The following is a 19769-nucleotide window of genomic DNA, read 5'->3' as shown; positions in this document are numbered from 1 at the left end:
ATCTTCTCTAAACCTGAACATTTTTTATAGGTGATCAGACAGAGTAAGGTCGCTTTCGAGTATAGCACAGAACAAATAAACACTCGATGTAAAAATAATAATTCGCAATGAATATTTGCAAATAACAAAAGTTGTGCTCGACCCACTGATCCATGAAACATTTCTTTCGCTATGGATAAACTGCTAAATACCTGTCGACTTGTTCTTGCCGTGTCGAAACAATCTGGCACATACCCAGTTTGGTATGGGCCTCGAATCAGATGGTAAAGAGAAACGTACTTGAAGAGAAGCTGCCTTCTTGTACTGCACTAGCGTACACCTTAACCTAACCAATTTTTTGGTTGCTCAACATTCACTACTCGTATAGTGACGTTGATATCTGCAATGCCAAACATATGGAACAATGTATGTATTTTCTTTATTTTCAGAAAGTACCTTCGACTACTATGTACAATATACCGTGCAAAATTTCGAATCCGACTATTCGTTACGCATATTTCCTAGAGTCCTCGTTTCTTCTTTAGTTCTTTTATGGCCTCCTGAAAAGTCAAAGACAGCGAGTGAGAAAAAATGTAATGGGCGTGAACTGACACGTATGTTGACACGGCCACGTGGGTGACAGAAAAAAGTTGATATTTGTTTACTGCAGGTATAGTGGTCACGAGATACAGAAGCATTATCGTACCTCCAGCTTTTTCACCTTATCTGTCGACATATCCCTTGCCTTCTCGGTTGTTCGACCAATCCTTTCAATCAGCGTTCTCAGGAGGTTAGAAGTTGACATGAGTTCAAGGCTTTCCTGTCCTGTGAAATAAGGCAGTGATATGCAGATGAGGCGCAACACATGCATGCAAGTTATACGCTTGGAAAAAAATAATATATATGTGTGTGTGCGTGTGTGCGTGCGTGCGTGACTACAATGTCAGTACATGTATCAAAATCATTTACGTTTTTGTAAGGCTTGTAGCAGGTTTGTTAGCAAGAATTGTATTAACCTCTAGGAGCAGTTCTCTTCAGCATTCATTTATTCTGCATAATTACAGAATTTTCTATGTGAATTCAGCGTGTACCTATAACGCTACAACACGTCTCGAAACACAACAAAATACCTTGCGTTACGATCTATATATTTGCAGCTCGCGTATTCGCTCTTGATCTGACTTCTGTATATGATGCAATTCCATTTTTTGTTGCATCTTGTACCACAGCATTCTTTCAGATTTTCTGTTTTGTTTTATGTGCATCAATAGAAAGGCGTGCTTCCTGGGCACTTTCAGAGACAACTGACATGAATTGTCAGTTTCTGCAAAAACTGACTTTAATGTACTAGCAGTCAAAAACACCAAGGGTATCCCCGAATTATGCGAGACAGTAAAGTTTAACGTTGTGTGCCTCGGTTAAAAAATGTTTAGCGCTTACTTTGGCTGCGCCCGAAGCAGGCCATTATAGCGAGTTGGGCGCGTTACCTACTGACGTCACGTATCTCCCAAAGCACTGCGCGAGATAACACGCCGCTCTTCACCATTCTGGCCAACGTGATTCTGACTGTGAAGCATTATAATTAGGTCACGTAGGTGTTCCCATAGGCTTTTCTGTGTTGTAACGGTATCGATAACGTCAGTGCATTCTACTGCAAGCCCCTCAACCATACATTCCCTCAACACAGCATGCGATACGCAGTTCACTGGCGAAGTTCATTGGCAATGGCAGTATTGAGCACACTGCTCTTACAGCAGTGTCCATAGCAATTAAGAATCGTCAACCTGAAACATTCGACAAAGGTACTGTTCATGTATGGCTTTAGTGCATTGACATGCAACCCAGTGCACTATCTCAAGCACTTGGCGGAGCAAGTATGACGTAATCGCGCTTGCTCCATTGCAAGGCTACAGCCGCTCACCGAGGGCTTTTCCACGCAGCATTACGTGAGCAGTGATCTGTGCTGCACGCCTGAAGGGGTACGAATCTGCTAGCTGGAAGGAACACGCAAAAACGAAAGCAATGAACAGTAATGAGATCACGGTTATTTCACGAGCGTCAACTAGAGGCGCCAAGAAATGACAAAACCGAGCTCACCCTTTGTATGAGCTGCTCATTATGAAGGAGGTATCTGCAAAAAGAGAGCGATTAGCAGAGAAGCACTTCACCCTTCAAGAGCTCTGCAAATCAATGAACCCAACAACATGAGTGTTTTCTTCTGTCACTAACAGCTACTACTACAACGACAAGCAACAACACAAACACTGCATGCTATCTGATAGCCAGACTTACCGTAGCAGCACACGTAAAACCATTTTCAACGTGTGATCAGGCAATTTAACTTGTTGCACAGCAGCTTACGTTCGGTTTCTGCTAACCATGCGCGCAGCCATCTTTACCGACGCATTTCAAACCCTTCCGTCGAGGGTAGCGTTCGTACACGGACACGGCGTGTGTGCACAAACCCTCAAACCCGACACTCCCACAGTGCCGACAATCCTCGTTTATTGCTCTTGATCTTAACGTGTAGTTCCATTTAATTAATACGACCGCTAACTTTGCAGCCGCAGCGTTTTGAACAGTTGCTCGTCAGCTGGCGCTCTTCGTCTACCCTTCACAGCAATGCTCCACAAGAGCACTCTATTAGTTTAGACAATCCCGTGAGTACACACACGTACGTGTATCGGCGTTTTCTTAAACAATTTTGACGACGGGCTTGCTTGCGCGGCCACGTCCCTTCGTCGCCTATATGGTTACGCGGAGCATAAGCAAAAAAATGCATCTGCCCCGTGAACAAGTTTTACAGGCGTAACGCCCTAACGTGCTTTATGGGTGCGCCGTAACCGCGCGTGCTGTGCACACAACACGTTCGTGTACTGTATGCAGTTAAGATGTCCGAAGTCGGTGCCACAGTGATCGAAGGAATTGGTGACGAGGTGCTGCTGTTTGCCTCCGTCTCCTTGACGCTAGTCGCCGGGTTGCTTGTGGCGTTCTACATCCAGTCGAGCTTTCGACCACGCAGCGGATCGCAGAATCAGGCGAGTTTTGCTTCATTACTTCATCGGCCCAAGTTTCATGATGTCACTGTGGCAACTGATCGTGCATGCAGATGAATTTTTTGCTTTAGGCTGACTTCGAGTGCTTCAGATATGCTTCCCGTGCGTCCTATGCCCGCGATGTATGCAGTATTTGTCTCGCACAACCATTTGCTCGTGAAGCGACTGTAAAAAATGGTGGTGAGGGCTTTATCTGGTAGTAGCGCAGATACTAACCACTGACGTGCAGTCATTAGAGGACCCATGTTTGTCCAGTGCTTATCATTTGTCTTGCGTTTTCTCACGGGCGCTATGTGGGAAGAGAGAGTTCGTACCATCCGATGATTTTCGTGTCGACTTGCTCTGGATGACTTCGTCATTTGAACCGTGTTTCTTACACGACGGGGCGCCTGTCGCACTGACATCGACTGTTTACACTGTCCCCAACAGCGTACGAGGCGGGACGTCAACTCTGCGCAGAATGGCAGCACTCGTGTTGTGCCCGCAGCATCCGGGGACCACGCGTCGCCCATACAGACGGAGGTCGCCAGCGGCGTCAGTGAAGCGGTGGAACCGGCTTCAAACGATTCCGCTAGTTCGGGTCGAGGTGACAACACCCAGCCACAGCACGACTGCGAAGAACGCGGTCCCGAAGCTGCCCAGGTACCGGTGAGCCCCGACGTTGTTCGTCAGCGGAGACTTGAGTTCATAGAAAGGAACTGTCGTACCGAGAGCATAAGCGGCGTGGATGCGGTGGAGCCAGACTCCGAAGACTCTGCCCCGGCCAATGACAGTGCCGGTGACGAACCAGCGGCAGCAGCACCAGAAGAGGAGGAAGAGGGTTTTGCCATTCGTCTCAAGTACTTGAATGACACCGAGCGCTGCGTTAGAGGCAGGCCAGATGAGACCGTAGGATCGTTCAAGAGGTAAGCACTTGTGTCCTACTCATTTCTATGATGCTTCTAAACGAGACAACAAAGCAACGAATTGTTCAAAAGAAGGCGAGAACAAGTGATGAGTGGTGGGCAAGCAAAAGAAGCCTGAGTATGGAGCCAATGTTTTCGCATGGGGACTTGTTTTCAGCTGGACACCATTGCCGCTCCGTGTAATGCCACATACCTTTGCAACAAGAACAGGTTGTTGCCTCGCTGAAGACCTTGCCAAAATGCTGAATCCAGCACGAAGCCCTTGCTTGCCCATTGTTCATCACTGCATGATGTTTCTGTTATTTGTGCATTCCCAGTACATTGCACGAATTTTTTTACCTCACTGGCAATAGCACTGATTAGCGCGTCAAAGCACTGTTCTGACTATGTGTTTGCTGTGGCATGCTTAAACGGTCATTTCAGAGCACTCTTGCAGCGCTACTAAGATTACGCTAGTCAGCTTTACACGTTCTTGTTGCAAAGGTGTGTAGCTTGAAGTGGAGACAGACAGACATGACAGAAACTGAAACTGACTGCTCGTACGCTTTTCTTTCGTTTTTATCTCCGCTCTATGCTACACAGTGGTACGAACTTCATGGTATGAACTTGCTGCAGCAAGAATGAATTACCCTCTAACCAAATCTGCAACCTTACTCGGTTTTAAAACTCTATGAAATAAGTGGGTGTAATAGTGCCATCCTGGCATCCTTATAACCACTGGGACCTGATTATGCTAGAAATAATGCTTAGTACCTATCTTACGCCACCTTTGAAGTATTGCTGGAATGCCCTCAACAGTGCTGATTGTCAGAAATATTGCCTTTTGTGGGCGTAACAGAGTGGTGGAGGTATCTCTGTCGATATCGAAGATTGTCCAGCGACCTCACCTCCAACGGCTGCGCTGGCTAGTTTTCCGGAGGTGGCGACGGGTATCGACGCCGCGGAGAGGGCGACCGGCTTACACGAGGAGCGGGTGGTGGTGTCAAGCTGCGATCGGATGCTGGAGAACGGTTCCACAGCGGCTCCGGGTGCTGGTGAGGCAAGCTTCCTAAGTATGTGTGCGAGGGCGAATATGTTTCGCCCAGAGGAGCGCGGTACCGCCTAGACATCATCGATCGGTCAAACCTCGGTGGTCGGCGGCGATTGCAGTACCTGGCAATGTGACCCAAGTCGCCACAGCTGTAACACACAGGTAAACGACGATTGATGAACTGCCCTTCGAAGCGCTCAGCCGTGGGGGGTCGTGTAGCAGAGCGAAGCGGCTGAGCCTGCTGCACAGGAGGAACGGTCGGTCTGCGTGCAAATCTGCTGGGGCGAGGGTGTTCTGCAGGTCGGTGTTCGGGCGTAAATGTGTCCTCACATGGCCATGGAGCACCTCTGTGGTTGACGTCTGTGACACATACCGCCGGTTGCCAGGAAGCGCAGGGTGCGGCAGGTGCCATGTGTTGCGGGTAATAAGCGTCAGGTTGTCGTATGACGTCGCGCGCAAGTTCCTGGTGTCGCAGCAGTTCTTCACGCACGATCTGCCGTATAGTAGACGAAAGATCGGCAGACGGGCTCTCATCGACGCTGGCAATGGTTGTCACATTCGCCAGGCGTCCAAACTTTGGCACAATGCGACGTGTTTTCAGCGTCTCAAACGTACGGCAATGACGCACGACATCTGAGACGGAATCAACGTGTTCCCGACTTATGAGAAAATTGTATACATCTTCTGCAATTCCTTTGAGGAGATGTCCGACTCGGTCTTCCTCGGACATCTGCGGATTTACAATTTTGCACAGCTTGAGGATTTCCTCTATGTATATGGTGCATGTTTCTCCAGGAGCTTGAGCTCTTTGAGCAAGTGATCTCTCGGTACGTTTCTGTTTGGCGTGGGTGTCGCCAAAACACTTCTTAATTTCCTCGACAAAGTGCTCCCACGTTGTTAGGAAGTCTTTGTGGTTTTCATACCACATTAGCGCTGTCTCACTCAGAAAGAGTGCAACATATTCAAGCTGAGTGACAGAATCGCAACGGTTGTAGCGGCTCACCCTTGCGTAGTGCATCAGCCACTTGTCGACGCCTTCGCCCACTTCCCGCGAACGAGCGTGGTTCCATGTAGTGCCGCAAAGGTCCAACTGGCGCTGACCTTTGAAAAGGTGAAACTATAGCTGGCATTTGTCCACCTCCGTCCTGAGCCATTGGGAAGGTCGTTGGCAAGAGACCGGCAAGACGACAACTCCGGCGAAGTTCTAGATGTTGCGACTCCGTGGTACGTTCTGTCGTACCCCGCACTTCCACCATTCTGTTACGCCCACAAAAGGCGTTACTTTGAAGCCGGGTAGAGTTAGAAGCGATGGCCTTGGTCAGCTGAGCGCCTGTCGAGATTCAACCAGCCAGCCACACGTCGTCTTCCTCGTTCACCACCCTTAGGTGCCCCCGCATACTCTTTGTTGAGGCGCGAACCCACTATGCACTTAAGAGCGTCACATTCGTGAACCCACTATGCACCTAAGAGCGTCACAATATCACAACCCAACTGATGGTTTTAACATGTGAACTGCCTACAGTCCTCTGTCAAAAGAAACAAAGCCGACGCACGGAAGCTCTGGAGAGGGAGCCAAGAAGCACCAGGGGCATTATGGGTGCAACAAGACCTGTCAAGGGCCCACCAAACTCATTCTCCAAGTGGCTTTGTTTCGTTTTACAAAGGCTGTGTGTTTGAGTTAATTCATCCTTGCAGGACATGTAAAGTTGAAAGGCAAAAAAAAAAAAAACTGTGCACTAAAATCTCAAACATAAATAGCCACAATTCGCCTAGTGTATGAAAGATGGTGCCGCAATTCCTTGCCACTGTATATATGCACATGCTGAGATGCTCAACAAGCATTGACGCACGCTGTGCTGCTAAGCCTGACGGTACGGTAGCAAGTCCCAGATATGGCAATCATACTTCGATGTGCGCAAAATGTGACACAACCCATGTACCGCGTATTGTGTGCACTTTTTAAGAACCCCAGGTTGTTAAAATTAATCTGCAGTCCCCCGCTATGGTGTGCCTGATAATCGTGTCGTAGTTGTCACACATAAAACCTCACATTTTAACAAGTGTTGACAGCTTACTAAACAGCTTTATATTTCTTGTTTCTTACACTGTTCCTTATGTTTTCAAATTGTCTGTAAAGTCACCGTAACCAATGCTTGATCCATATCTCTTTTTTTTTTCATTTTGTTCATGTATGGGAGTCCCCCTGACAGTTTCTAACTTTAGGGCTCCCTGTGTATTACTAATTTTGTATACGATTCTTTGTAAAACTGACATCTTTGATGAATAAACTTGAACATTTCATGACTTTTCAATGTAGTTGAATTAAAAAAAGACCACACTAATGAAAATTTGATTGCAGCTTCCTTTGCTTGATGCTGTTAAACTTCTGTACATACATACTGAATGCAAGCAATGCTAGAGGTGCACAGTTAATGCATTTTTGGGTTTTCTTAACATAAGTATGATGTGTTCAGATCATTTGAATTCCAGAGATCTCTCGAAAGAAAACTAGTAACAGGACAGTAAGGGTGAAAGTGTACGATGACAACTTTAGTGTGCTGTTACGAATTTCTCCATATGTACTGACTCTCCCAACACTTGACTCTTCTGAAGTGATCTCTCTGTTTCTGTCAGTAGCTTATTAAAGCTAAATGGTAGTTAGATGTTGAATTGGCTAGAGTCATATGTTCTCCATGATTAAGTGACTTGTCAGCACTACACCTCTCGGTTGTGATAGATGGACTCGTCCAGTCACTAGTCAAGACTTCAGTGAACAGACCAGATAAATGTTATTTCTCTACCAGAAATGGGGGATTTAGAATTTCGCACTTAACTGTTTGACTCTGCAGTTTATTTGAAACCACCACAATCATGTGGGTATTCCTGTATTGCTTTAGATGCCATGCTGTACCATGAGAGCCCTTAGCTGCTACTCTCGTGCTTCAAAAGCAGCTGAAGCAGTAAGTTAAAATGTGGTGAAATGTGCAGCATTTGCCCTAGGTATCAAAGCCACAGCACGTGATTTAACTTGTCATTGGGGCTCATAGCGGTGTCAAACTAATGAACGTCTCAATAAGTTGTCTAGTGCACAGATATGTCATAAATGTTCTCAGTGAACACCTTAATACACATTGTCATGGTGCAACCTGCTTTTATTCCTACTTTCTGTATTAGTTAATGAAGAACAAAGGCTTATGACAAGTTATTAAGGTACAAGAAATTTCTGTGCATTGACACGTGTCAGCATAGCCTCTTGTGCTTTGACAAGGAAAGAATGCAAATTCCTTTCCCGGGTACGAGTGGCAAGTTTGCAAATTTAATTTCATGCTTTTGCTTTGCTATTTCCTTCTGTTTGGCTTTCCTGGTGTAGGGTGTGTATGCTGCTGCTCTCAGGAAAATAAATGCCCACTTGCACGTTCAATGCTGTGTGCGTCCCCATACCACATTCTTGTCGCAGCAGCATTGCAAAAGTTTCTCAGACTGTCCTGTGTAATTTTTGTTTCTAGTTGAGTTTGCTTGTGTCTATTGTGGACCAAATAAATAAATCACTCACTCACTCACTCACTCACTCTCTCACTCACTCACTCACTCACTCACTCACTCACTCACTCACTCACTCACTCACCCACTCACTCACTCACCCACTCACCCACCCACCCACCCACCCACTCACTCACTCACTCACTCACTCACTCACTCACTCACTCACTCACTCACTCACTCACTCACTCACTCACTCACTCACTGTGTCAGGACTTTCGTCTGTCATTTGGAGTGCTATGCATTTTCTTTAACAGGAGCCCTTCAACAGAGCCTGGTGAACGATTCTGTCACTCGCAAGGGGCTTGGAAGCTTTTGATTTTACTACGTTATCATAGACAAATATTATGAAAAGAAAGTAGGGCTAACAAAAATGCATTCTGTCTTTTTTTATTTTTGCCACTTACTGCAATGCTGACATGACTTTAGCCTGTTTACTTAGCTTGTAAGTAGTGATGCAAAACTGCATTTTTTAGTTGTTAGTTGCAAAAGATGTTCTATAGTGTTCAGTGTTCTTTTTGCCCATTATAGTACACTGAAAGGTACTGCAACTAATGTGCAATACGCTGAACCATTGTGGTTAACAGATATGACAGACAAAGGGTGTACAAGATGAGCACCAAGCCTTTTTTTTGCTGCGCTGTTTAACCACACTAAATGGAATCCAACTTGCCTAACACCTTAGTTCTACTGAAATTCATGCTCAGATTCATGGGTTTTGCAGGCGCCATTTTTCTGCAGAGTTGGCGGACCAACGGCTGGTGCGTCTCATCTACAATGGAGGGCAGCTTCGCGATGACAATGCACGTCTTTCATCCTGTGGCCTTAGTGATGGCTGTGTCGTACATGTGCATATCTCAACGGCACCCATTGTGCAAAGTGATACTTCGTCGGCAAATTCCAACAGCGAAGGCGACCTCAACCTTGGCGCTCTCATGTGGCCGCTGTTTGCAGCCACGCTGGGCATCATGTGGGTGCTCCACTTCCAGTACCGTGAGCTGTTCAACACTTCGTCGACTGTGGTGCTCGTCGGCATATCTGGATTGTTCTGTGTTGGTCTGTATGGACAGCACTACCCCCAGTCACCGGTGCAGACAACTGCTGATCAAGAAGGAGGAACACGGGCCACTCCACTGCCAGGACGGTAGCCACCGACAGCCCCAGCAGCACCAGTTATTTCTTTTGGAATCTCCATATTAGGCCACTTGTAATTCTGATGTGGGGGCCAGGGATCGAACATTGCTGTGTGCAAGGACTGTAGTGTGGAAAGGCAATCAAGTCCAGTGAACTTTGAAGTGAGCAACATTTGGTTGGACATCATGTGCTTCAAATCCACTGCGTATGGTTGTTAAAACAACCTTAAAAGGCGAGCCACTGGAACTGTGTGTGTGTGAAGTGGCAAAATTTGATGCATTTAATGGTGCTGTGAAAAAAATCGAACAGCGACACTACCACACGTTTGTGAAGCAGTTTCTGCACTGTAGTGAACTGAACCTTGAGAGCATGTCTAAGAATCAGCGCTTCAGCCATGTTTGTGCACCAACTGTACGATTGGTGTGTGGGCTAATGTGGATGCAACTAGGCCCAGGGCATTGATAAGAATGTTTGCTACTGTTAAAGATGCTTTAGCATAACACTGCTACACAAGGGTGAACTGTTTGATGTGTGTGTCTCCATGCTGGCCTAATCTTAGTTTTTCTTTCTCTTAAAATACGCCTGAAAGGTGGTGACATATTCTTTTGTTCGTAGCGTTAGCAAGCTGGTCATGTTCAAACACCTGTTGATACCTGCATGCTTGTTCATAAATGCACTGAGCATTCACATAAAGCTTCTTGTGTTTCTCTGGAGGTGACATTTGTATGCAGCAACTGAGTCGACACAGCTTTCTGCAGTCGCTATGTACTCTATGTCAAATTAACAGGCAAAGCTGTGGAAGCTATGCAAATAATGCAGTCATAGAAGTCTCACTGCAGTCATTTCACAGTGCAGTTGTTCTTGACCTGCAACAGTTTATACGGAGTAAGTGTGTACTTATTACGATAGGTCGCGAACATCAGGTTATGTATGTAGCAAACGCTCGCAATTACCACCAAGGAAGGGGACGAGCAGCGAATCACGTCCAGAGGTCACCGGTTGTGGGCGGCTGGCTGATGCTAGCCATCTACCTTCATTGCGCGCAGCGGCGATTAACAGCAGCAGCTGGTCGATGGAGCGTCATAGCGTTGTTGGTCATGAGCGCAAGCAGTGAGCTGTGACTACTGGTCACAGAAACATGTCATTGCGCTCATTTGGTGGTAAGAGGGTTCAGATCAGTGAGGTCTTCCAGCTGATGTATCATATTTTGCGTCAGATAAGTATGATACAATGTTATATTAATTTATATGAAGCAAATGCAAGCCGTCTCTCTAGCCTTTTTACCATTGCCTGCTACGTGAGGAAACGAAGTGTAGAGCGAAGGGTGGTGCTCTTGTATCAGAGGTTCCGATTGGCCGGATTCTTGGATAAGTTTTTAACTACAACAGCATGCAATATGGAATTTGTTATATTTTTATAATGGAATGCATTACAACAAACACTCATGTTGTGGCTTACAGTTTTATCACATCTAGGTGTGCGCAAATAGCAACTTTTGAGACTGCATCGAATATGAATTGAATATTGGTGAAAGTGACTCTAATCGAATATCAAACAGTTTTGGTATAATGAATGCCTTTCCTCCCCTAATGTTGTTGACATCCTTAGTATCAGGTATGTTAGAAAGTTTCTGTCGTTACATTGCACATTATAGAGCACACATAATTGAAAGCTCAAATGGAGCATTATAAACAAATAAGCGAGGCTCTTTGGAGCAGGCATGGTAGTGAATTAGGGGAAGGAAGGTCTAAAAGGCAGTCCTGTCAGCCCTTTAGATTCTGTATACCTTTGAGAACAAAACTTGAATGCACGTTTGACTCCAGCTATGGCAGCGAGAAGAAACCACTTTTTCTCTAGTTGGAATGGTTGTGGCAGATGGTGTCACTATAATACCACACAATGCTGCAATCGAGCATCTTTAGATTGAACCCCTAGGGAACACACAGTTGCAGCATCTATAAATTATACCAAACAATACCCATCGCTAAATGTGATGTCTTAGCAAAATTTGAGTCTGAACGATTGTGGTTGGCTGGAAAAGTCTGGCTCCTTGAGGGACGTACGCTCTATGTAACTTCCCCTTGTTTATGTCCACTGTGAAAGGGATGGAATTTGTTTCATTTTTGCTTCAGTTTCATGCTCGATCATGCACAACTGGAACTTCAAGAACTATTCAGGAAATATTCAGAGTTGCAAATGACTATTAAATTTTAGTACTTAATTGAATAGGACAATAGGTACTGTATACACTCATATAGTTAATGCAGGTTTTATCCGAGATTGGTATGTAAATAAGGGCTGCGGGCATTACTGGTAGAAAAAAAAAATTACGCAAATATTTTTGGTAGTACTTGCCTTTATTAGACTACAGTACTCGCACTGGCTCTGGCTATTCTTGGTTATTCTCGTAGCACGTCACATGCCAGCTGGAAAGAATGGTGATGCACTACAGACCAGCGAATCTCGGAGGCAGCCGCTAAATCTCGGTCTGTGCTTTTGCTACCTGGAGGTGCCGAAAACTTGGCACGGTGGCACGGCAGCCTCGCTTTGCCACTGATTTAAAAAAAAAAAAAAAAGACTTAGGAATTCTGGCACCACTCAACAGTTAACACTCCCAACCTTCTCAAAAATCAAGGGTGCGGCTTATGCACAGGTAATTTTTAAATATATTTTTTGTGGACTTTCTTCACAAAGTTCTGGGTGCGGCCATCACACGAGTACATACGGTTTTTAATTTGCTATTCTAAGGTTTTGAATATTCGCACACCCCTTATCAAATGTGAACAGTGTCACTGCTGGCGGTATACTAAAGGTCCGTTCGATTCACCTGCATGACTATGAACGAGTTCACAGCAGGGAATGAGACTTAAGCTCAACTTCAGTGGTGCAGGCACAATGTGGCATCACCCGCCGTGGTTGCTCAGTGGCTATGGTGTTAGGCTGCTGAGCACGAGGTCACGGGATCGAATCCCTGTCACGGCGACTGCATTTCGATAGGGGCAAAATGCGAAAACACCCGTGTACTTAGATTTAGGTGCACGTTAAAGAACCCCAGGTGGCCGAAATTTCCGGAGTCCTCCACTACGGTGTGCCTCATAATCAGAAAGTGGTTTTGGAATGTTAAACCCTATAATTTTAACAATGTGGCATCGAAATGAATGCTGGGGTGCAGACATGGTGCAGGCATTATATTTTGTCCGCCTAAAAGTGGCACCATCCGTGTCAGTTTGAGGCCCTGAACTGCAAGTATGGTCAGTTTCTGAGGCATAAACACATCACGTTACCGTATGAACACAGCAAACGCACTAAGCAGGGTTTCAGCAGCGCTTACGCCCGCGTGCTGTGTCGTCTGCTGTACTTCTGCTTTGCAGCTGCACACATGCACAAAGTCTGCAATGTCAGCAGGTAGGGTGCAGAAAAACAATCACTAGCGTGGTTCAGAGGGTGTCAGTGTTGCACCGCGGACACAAATGTCAGGGTGCAGCACCTCGTGAACTGGTTCAGCTGGTGCAAGCAAATTAAAACACCTTAAATTTGGTGAATAAGTTTTACTCTCATTGTGTGGCAGCTTTAGCCATAATTTATTTTCTTGCCCTAAGTGTTGTGTTGCAGTTGAACTTCGATATAGCTAACAGACAAATTTTCAGATATAATGAAGTAAACCTGGGAATGTTTCTTGCTAACAATCAGGAAGAATATGTACTTCAATTGAGCAAAGGTATGTTCATGTTGGTTGCGATTTCATTAAAGCAAGGTTTGACAGCAAGTGAGTAAACGTAAATGCAAAATGTACTGTGAGAAAGCTTTCGAAAAGCTTTATGTCTGCAGCCACAACCATGTTTTAGACCAAGCAGCGTTTGGGACATTCCTATGTCGTCGCAATGCCTTTAGGAAATTTGCAATGGTGCCTTATTCTCTTCTAGGACTACGGTTGAGCACTGTGGCTTTTTTTACACTAAAAAGGCCAACCAAAAATTTAGTCTACCAGCTTAGAAGCAGTTGCATTGGGTGTAAATGCCTGCTTAGAAGTTGCTGTTTTAGCACAAGGCATATATTAGGCCAAAGTGCGCAAGTGCCAATTGGCCCTCACTGAACAACACGCCCAAGACCCGCACGCCCGGTATGTGGACGTCGCGGAATACAAGCGGGAAGGCTTCGCGGCGGTGGTCGTTGCGGCGGTTACCGGCACCAAGACAACGGCGGCGAGCGTGCGGTGCACGAACGCCACAGACGCTGAGGAGGTTGCCATCGCTCTGGCGATCACCGAGGCCGAGTGTCGCACCGTGCTCAGCGACTTGAGGAATGCCGTACGCAACTTTGCCAAGGGGCGAATATGCGCGCCGGCGGCTGCCATCATCGGCAAGCTCCAACTTCAAGACCGCGGCAGCACCGTCCGTATCAAGTGGTTCCCGGCGCACGCCGGCGAGTGTGCATCCTCACCGAACCACAACGAGACGGCTCATTCAGCGGCACGAGCGCTTACTTTCCGTGCCCCCGAGAGTGACCGTTCCGTGTGGTGGTTCGAAACCAAGGACATAGTGACTAGTTATGCCGAAGTAACTAAGTGTTACCGCTTAGCTCGACGGACAATGCCGCCTCCCCACCCGGCACTCAGTCGGGAGGAGGCCGTAATCCTAAGACAAATACAGACCGCGTCACTCCTCGCCCTCGCAATGCTGCACGTGCTTTACCCAGAGCTCTATCCGAGTGGGCTGTGCGGTGTTTGTGCAGCAGGTCCGGCGGACCAATGGCATATCATGTGGGACTGTGCCAGGTTCCCGACGGCAGCTACCTCCATGACTTACCCGCCAGAACTACAAGGTGCACTGCAGTCTGCAGACAAGGAATCACAACTATAGTATGGGCCGTCCAGCAGGCCCGGGGTGCGCTCGAGAAGCACAAGCCTCATGACCCACTACAAACGGGCCCAACTGGGCTAGTGCAGAGTAGGGCATAACCCCGGGTCGACGCTTGGCCAGCGTCACGACACGTTAAATCGTCGTTTGCCGGCACTTCATTAAAGTTATTCCTATCCTATCCTAGGCCAAAGTGTTTACACTTCATACTTCACTTTTGCATATGACAGCTCCTTAAGGCAGATGCAAGTGCCTAACAGGAATTGTTTCTTTTACTAGATTTTTACCCATGGTTTAAAAGCTTCACACAAAGGACAATAAATTGCAGCACAGAAGGTCGCCAAGTGACAAACATCAACAGTTTTGCTGGAGGTGTCACTTGGCAACTTGCTGTCGCTTGAGCAGTGTCATTTAATTGTGGGAGAACTTACCTGTGAGTAAAATTGTTAGTGCAAGTGGCTCCTCGCTTCGTAGTAATTTTTTTTTCAATACATTATTTTTGGCTTCCATTACTAGTGCATTGCTTCATGCCATTTTTGCCAGAATTGTCCGCTTGGTGTGATTGCCATTTACATGGGCATGCAATCATGTGCTATTTTTACTCTGATCGACCACTTGGTGCAGCGAAATGACGTGAAAATTTTCAACAGCGATTACGATACTCCCTAATGCGAAATTTGAGCGCAGCTCTACACATGTTTTCATTTCACGATATGTTGGCAGGTACGGACACGCTGTCTCGTGCAGAACGTTGTAAATAGAACGAAGTGTGGCGTGACTGCCTCACTAATCGGTAGATCACAAGAGGCAGCGCGTGGGTGTTATTCGCAGCAGCTGCCCTAGACAGACCTCTGCCCATGCAGTGCTTTGTTTCCATATGTCTGACGTGCTCTACTCTGGTGCCATCTAGTAGCCATCATTGCCGCAGAGCCTCTCTTGCGCGGAACTACAATTTTCTTAAGCCTTCGCCATACCCGCCTCCACTTTCCACCTCACGCTTCCGCTGTACCTTCCTCCTGCGCTTTCCTCCTCTCCCTCTTTGCTATCGCCGTCTTTCATCACCCGCTGCGCTCCGCGTTCGCTCTTTCATCCGTCGCTGTTCTCGTTCGCTAGGTCACCAGGGACACCGACGCAGAAATGAGCGCGGCGCTCTAAAAGTAGACGGAACAGATTTCTTTCTAGCATATTTGCATAAAGTAGTACTAGCAACTAAAAGAAGTTGGACGCTATTTGAGTTAGGAATTGCAAGATACAGCCCCAGCACAGCGTAGTGCTGTGGAATTTCCATGTCCATTTCATTAGAGAAGGACCAGACTATCATTTGCCCCTTGCGCATCGTCGAGGCATGGTTACTTTCTGTTCCACCTGTACTTCATTAAATGAGTACTGACAATTATTTTAGAATTGTTTCTTGCACATGAAATGACGCTTTCCAAGTACTAAGGTTGGGAAACACTAAGATATTTGATTCTCAAAATCATCGGCCTTGTATCGGCATTTTTGTGACTTCATGATGCCGAGCAGAAAAAAATTTGTTGATGTGTTAGCTTGAAGGCTTGTTATAATGATGCCGCTGATAAAAAAAAAAAGAGAGTGATGCGTGTATTTCTTTCGGCTGCAATACGTATGTGACTGGCAGTCATAGCAATTGAAGAAACGGAGCGAGCCATTGCATCAAATTCATACGCCTTCCTAGGTACTGAAACTAACACTGGTCCGCAGAAACGTCTTGCTGCATTTTCTCAGAACGGTATAAAGCCAGCCTGTACACCCGTCTCGAAATTTGCAGTTCAGGGAAAACTACAAGGTGTTTTTAGGCACCACCACCTCATCTGCGTGCAATGCATAGTGTACTCTTTATTTAAATTTAGTTCTCTGATTTGCCATCAATTCTGTTACAGGCAGATAGGTGTATAGTATGATCATATGCAGCATTATATATTTTCTAATGTCCTAAATATATAGCTGCTGTAATGTGTGCCTTCCATGCAGAAAAATAACATCAGCGTGCTACTAGTCATCAATATAGCCCCCTACAAATATTGCCGATTGCCAGTCACACGTACGAACAGTTAAACCTCGGTATAAAGAAGTCAGTAAAATCTGCACTTCGTTATTACCAAATTTCGTTGTAATTTAAACCTCAATAATATGAAAATCTCGATATAACAAACGATGAAATTTATGACATCTTGTCCACAAAACACCATGTCTTTTGAACTTTAATATAATGAAGCGTGATTATGCACAATATTGATATAACAAAATTTCACTGCCACCGCGAAAGTATATTGAATCAATAAATAGAAACTGGTGCAGACTCAGATTGTCAAATGTTTGAATTACATGCGGCTGCTTGCGAACGCTTCTCTCAAATCGTGCACAGCGCAATACGGTCCTATTAGATTGCCGTATGCTGTGGATGCGAGGGTGACCCGAAATAAATGGTGGCTTGATGCACACTGTCTTCTTATCAGGTCCGCGATGCTGGAGGCAGGGAGGCCCTGCTGACTCTCCACCTTCGCGGACCTGATTTTTCTCACCCACCGCCAAAGCCATGTCTTCAAGGCAGTCCTCTACTTCCTAGAGGACACCTCGCTGCTCAGGAGACTCTAGGGGTCTGCTGGCACTCCCGTCATGGGACGCTATCTTCCCCATCTAACCCTTCCCTCCTCTATCTTCCTACTTCCCTCTCCTCACAGACACTTTCTGTCCACAATTGCTTCCTTCCTCAGCGTTTTTTTTTTCTCGCTGGAAATCCTTATAATGCAATTAACTGAGTTATGCTCGCAGTAGGGCTGCCGATGTAAACTCTTCTTCACCTCAACCTCTCCCCACAACCCCCCATAGCAGGGAGGGGGGTACGTCTCGCAATATGTTGCCAGTGTAGTAGTGGCTACAGTGGGTATAAGCTAATCAGGAGAGCGATCGTGCGAAAGTGTATCCAGCGGTCCATTATGCTGTATCCAGCTGTATCCAATACGCATACGTTATGTGCCGCGTGCTTTTCGTGGGGAAAGTCAGTGACGTGGCGCAATCAAGACTCCATAAAAAGTACAAGCAAACATTTACAATTTGTAGCCTCTTAGATCGGCAATGCCCATGGCCTGTCGCTGCCCACATCACATCATCTCGGAGCACATCTAGTACATCAGTCTTCATTAAGCCTATAAGTGCCGAAGAGTCGAGAACTGATATTTAAAACAGCGCTAAATGGTGACGAATACTTTGCTGGTAAAGCATTACTCCACAAAGCTAGAGCAAATACAAGCATCAGTTGGGAAGTAGTCAGCCACACAATGCGCAACGGCAACGAAACTATTAGCCCCGAGAATTAGGAGTGGCGCCCTCTCGCGAGTGACGTCACGGCCAGGACGCCGCTCGCTCCGGCTCGCTCGGCTGCCGCGCGCGCTCGTTCCCTTCGTGTATGCTTGGGGTATGGGTGGCTCGAGCCGTACGTATTGAAGAATACGTCGGCTTCTTTCAGCTGCCATACCTTAACCACAGTTTCTTCTTCAAAAGCGTGTGAGTCGAGAAACTTTGCGGCTTGGATATCGTAAGCTAAGTAGCGTTAAAGGGGTCTACTAGGCTTTGCAATGCATATATGCGCCGTGTCTATCGGTAAATTTTGACTAAAAAAAGAATATCTGCAAATTCAACGCGCGAAGTTGTGTATGATGCTTCGCTAAACATTTAACATTCCTTTAGTATTTAGCTATGAGAGGCATTGCATTTTACGTCGAAGAAAAATTTGGTAATTGGCGTCAACATGTTATCTGATTTTAGAAAGACACTGCCCAGCGAAGCTCTCATCATGATTTGTATTACTCTGGTGTGTTGTTCTATTCAAATATGGTCATTCATTAATGCGTAAAAAATAGTTAGGCGCGCATTTATTATGAAAAAAGTTTGCTGCTACTTTCATCCCCCTCTGAAACAGTCCTCCAAAAAACGAATTGCTCATGGCTGCTAACACGACGGCGCGTCATGTAGAGTATTTACGTAGTTAATTCACAAACACCATAGTAGCAATTACCTGAGAGAAAAGTTTCGTTGTTAAGATCGAGAGCCACTCAATTGAAAGTGATGAAATGTTTCATAGTGGCCCTCAGTAGCCTTTATCGACAATATGGCACACCCCTGAACACGTAACGGTAGCAATCGACTGTCCGTATGGCGAGGTATGCTATGTTCGCGAAACCCATCAGTTCACTACAACTTCGAATTAAAACCATAAAGCATGTTTTTTACAGCGCCAACTGGAATGGCTAAAGTATTCTCGAGCTACTACACCACAGCTTAGATTTCCTGTATACAAAAGGAAAATTCAAGCACCTTCTGTCTCACCATGTCTCGATCCAGCGTTATTCAATTATACAAACGGATAGCTATTCGCTTCGTCGGTACATAAAAGATAACCTTGCAGGCAAATTAAGTTTGCTCCAATCCAATCGCAAACATTCATAAAGAAAGCACCACAAGCCTTGCACATACTTTCACTTGATTTCTGACCCTCCACCGGGGGAATTTCGATATCTTCACTATGTCCCATACTACTAATCATTGACGCTTCGACTTCTTTCTGGCTGCAGCTATGCGGTCCAGCAGGCATACTTCACTAAAAAAATTGGGCCGAGCAGCCTGTGTCAGTTCGCCAAACAGATTCGTCATGTATATTCCTCAAGCAGCAAGCACCAGTAAATTTCTCAAGTGAGTTTGATTTGATTTATTAATTTCCATTTACACACACACACTTGTACAGAGGAGTGGTAAGTGGAGGTGGATGAGGGAAAAAAGTCGCACAGACGCGGCTTGAGGTAACCTCACCCCCTTAGGTACAATATGGCTGCATGGGGTAACACATCAAGCGCCATATAAATTACATTTATATAGTGGCCATAAAACATTGCAGTTATACAATATATGAAAGAACAGTGAAATATTTCCACAATAACAATGCAAAACACACTGCGGCATTGAAATAAATAAATGATATACACTTGGTAATATAGACAAAAAAGAGGAACATAACTTACATTATTAATCATTAACAAACGCGCCCTAAAGAGGTGAGTTGAACGTGTAACACGGAAAAGGAAATATATATTGGTACATTCCTATTTGTACTCTGTAAATAGCTGTAAGCCTTCATTAACTTTACTTCAAATTTCCGCCGCTTAAAAATAATAAACACGTGAAGAACCGCCTAATGTTGACAGGCAGTTAAAGAAGCAAGTGGTGCTTGTAGAATCTAAACTCCTGTATTAGT

General features: G+C 45.7%; 2 protein-coding genes across 5 annotated transcripts; one reads left to right on the top strand and one right to left on the bottom strand.

Annotated features, from left to right (window-relative positions):
• Window positions 1-227: 227 nt before the first annotated feature.
• LOC135905284 (transmembrane and ubiquitin-like domain-containing protein 1) lies at window positions 228-10357 on the top strand. 4 transcript variants are annotated; one of them, XM_065436300.2, is made up of 4 exons: window positions 228-405; window positions 2866-3017; window positions 3465-3940; window positions 9235-10357. In XM_065436300.2, the coding sequence occupies exons 1-4, from the start codon at window positions 396-398 to the stop codon at window positions 9656-9658; spliced, it is 1062 nt and encodes a 353-aa protein (XP_065292372.1). In that variant the 5' UTR covers window positions 228-395; the 3' UTR covers window positions 9659-10357. The 4 variants fall into 4 exon arrangements, with proteins under 4 accessions (XP_065292372.1, XP_065292375.1, XP_065292374.1 ...); XM_065436303.2 differs by lacking the exon at window positions 228-405 and adding an exon at window positions 1611-1781; XM_065436302.2 differs by lacking the exon at window positions 228-405 and adding an exon at window positions 2452-2653.
• Window positions 402-2428, bottom strand: LOC135905285 (protein NCBP2AS2 homolog). Its single transcript, XM_065436304.2, has 5 exons — window positions 2272-2428; window positions 2077-2110; window positions 1901-1973; window positions 686-804; window positions 402-539 (listed from the first exon to the last, which is right to left on the bottom strand). Exons 1-5 carry the CDS (start codon window positions 2292-2294, stop codon window positions 501-503), a joined length of 288 nt encoding a protein of 95 aa, XP_065292376.1. The 5' UTR covers window positions 2295-2428; the 3' UTR covers window positions 402-500.
• Window positions 10358-19769: the final 9412 nt, after the last annotated feature.

The sequence above is a fragment of the Dermacentor albipictus genome, chromosome 4, assembly GCF_038994185.2.
Source record: "Dermacentor albipictus isolate Rhodes 1998 colony chromosome 4, USDA_Dalb.pri_finalv2, whole genome shotgun sequence".
Lineage (NCBI taxonomy): Eukaryota > Metazoa > Arthropoda > Arachnida > Ixodida > Ixodidae > Dermacentor > Dermacentor albipictus.
The sequence above is the reverse complement of the archived record's forward strand: the minus strand, read 5'-3'. Positions and strand labels throughout refer to the sequence as shown.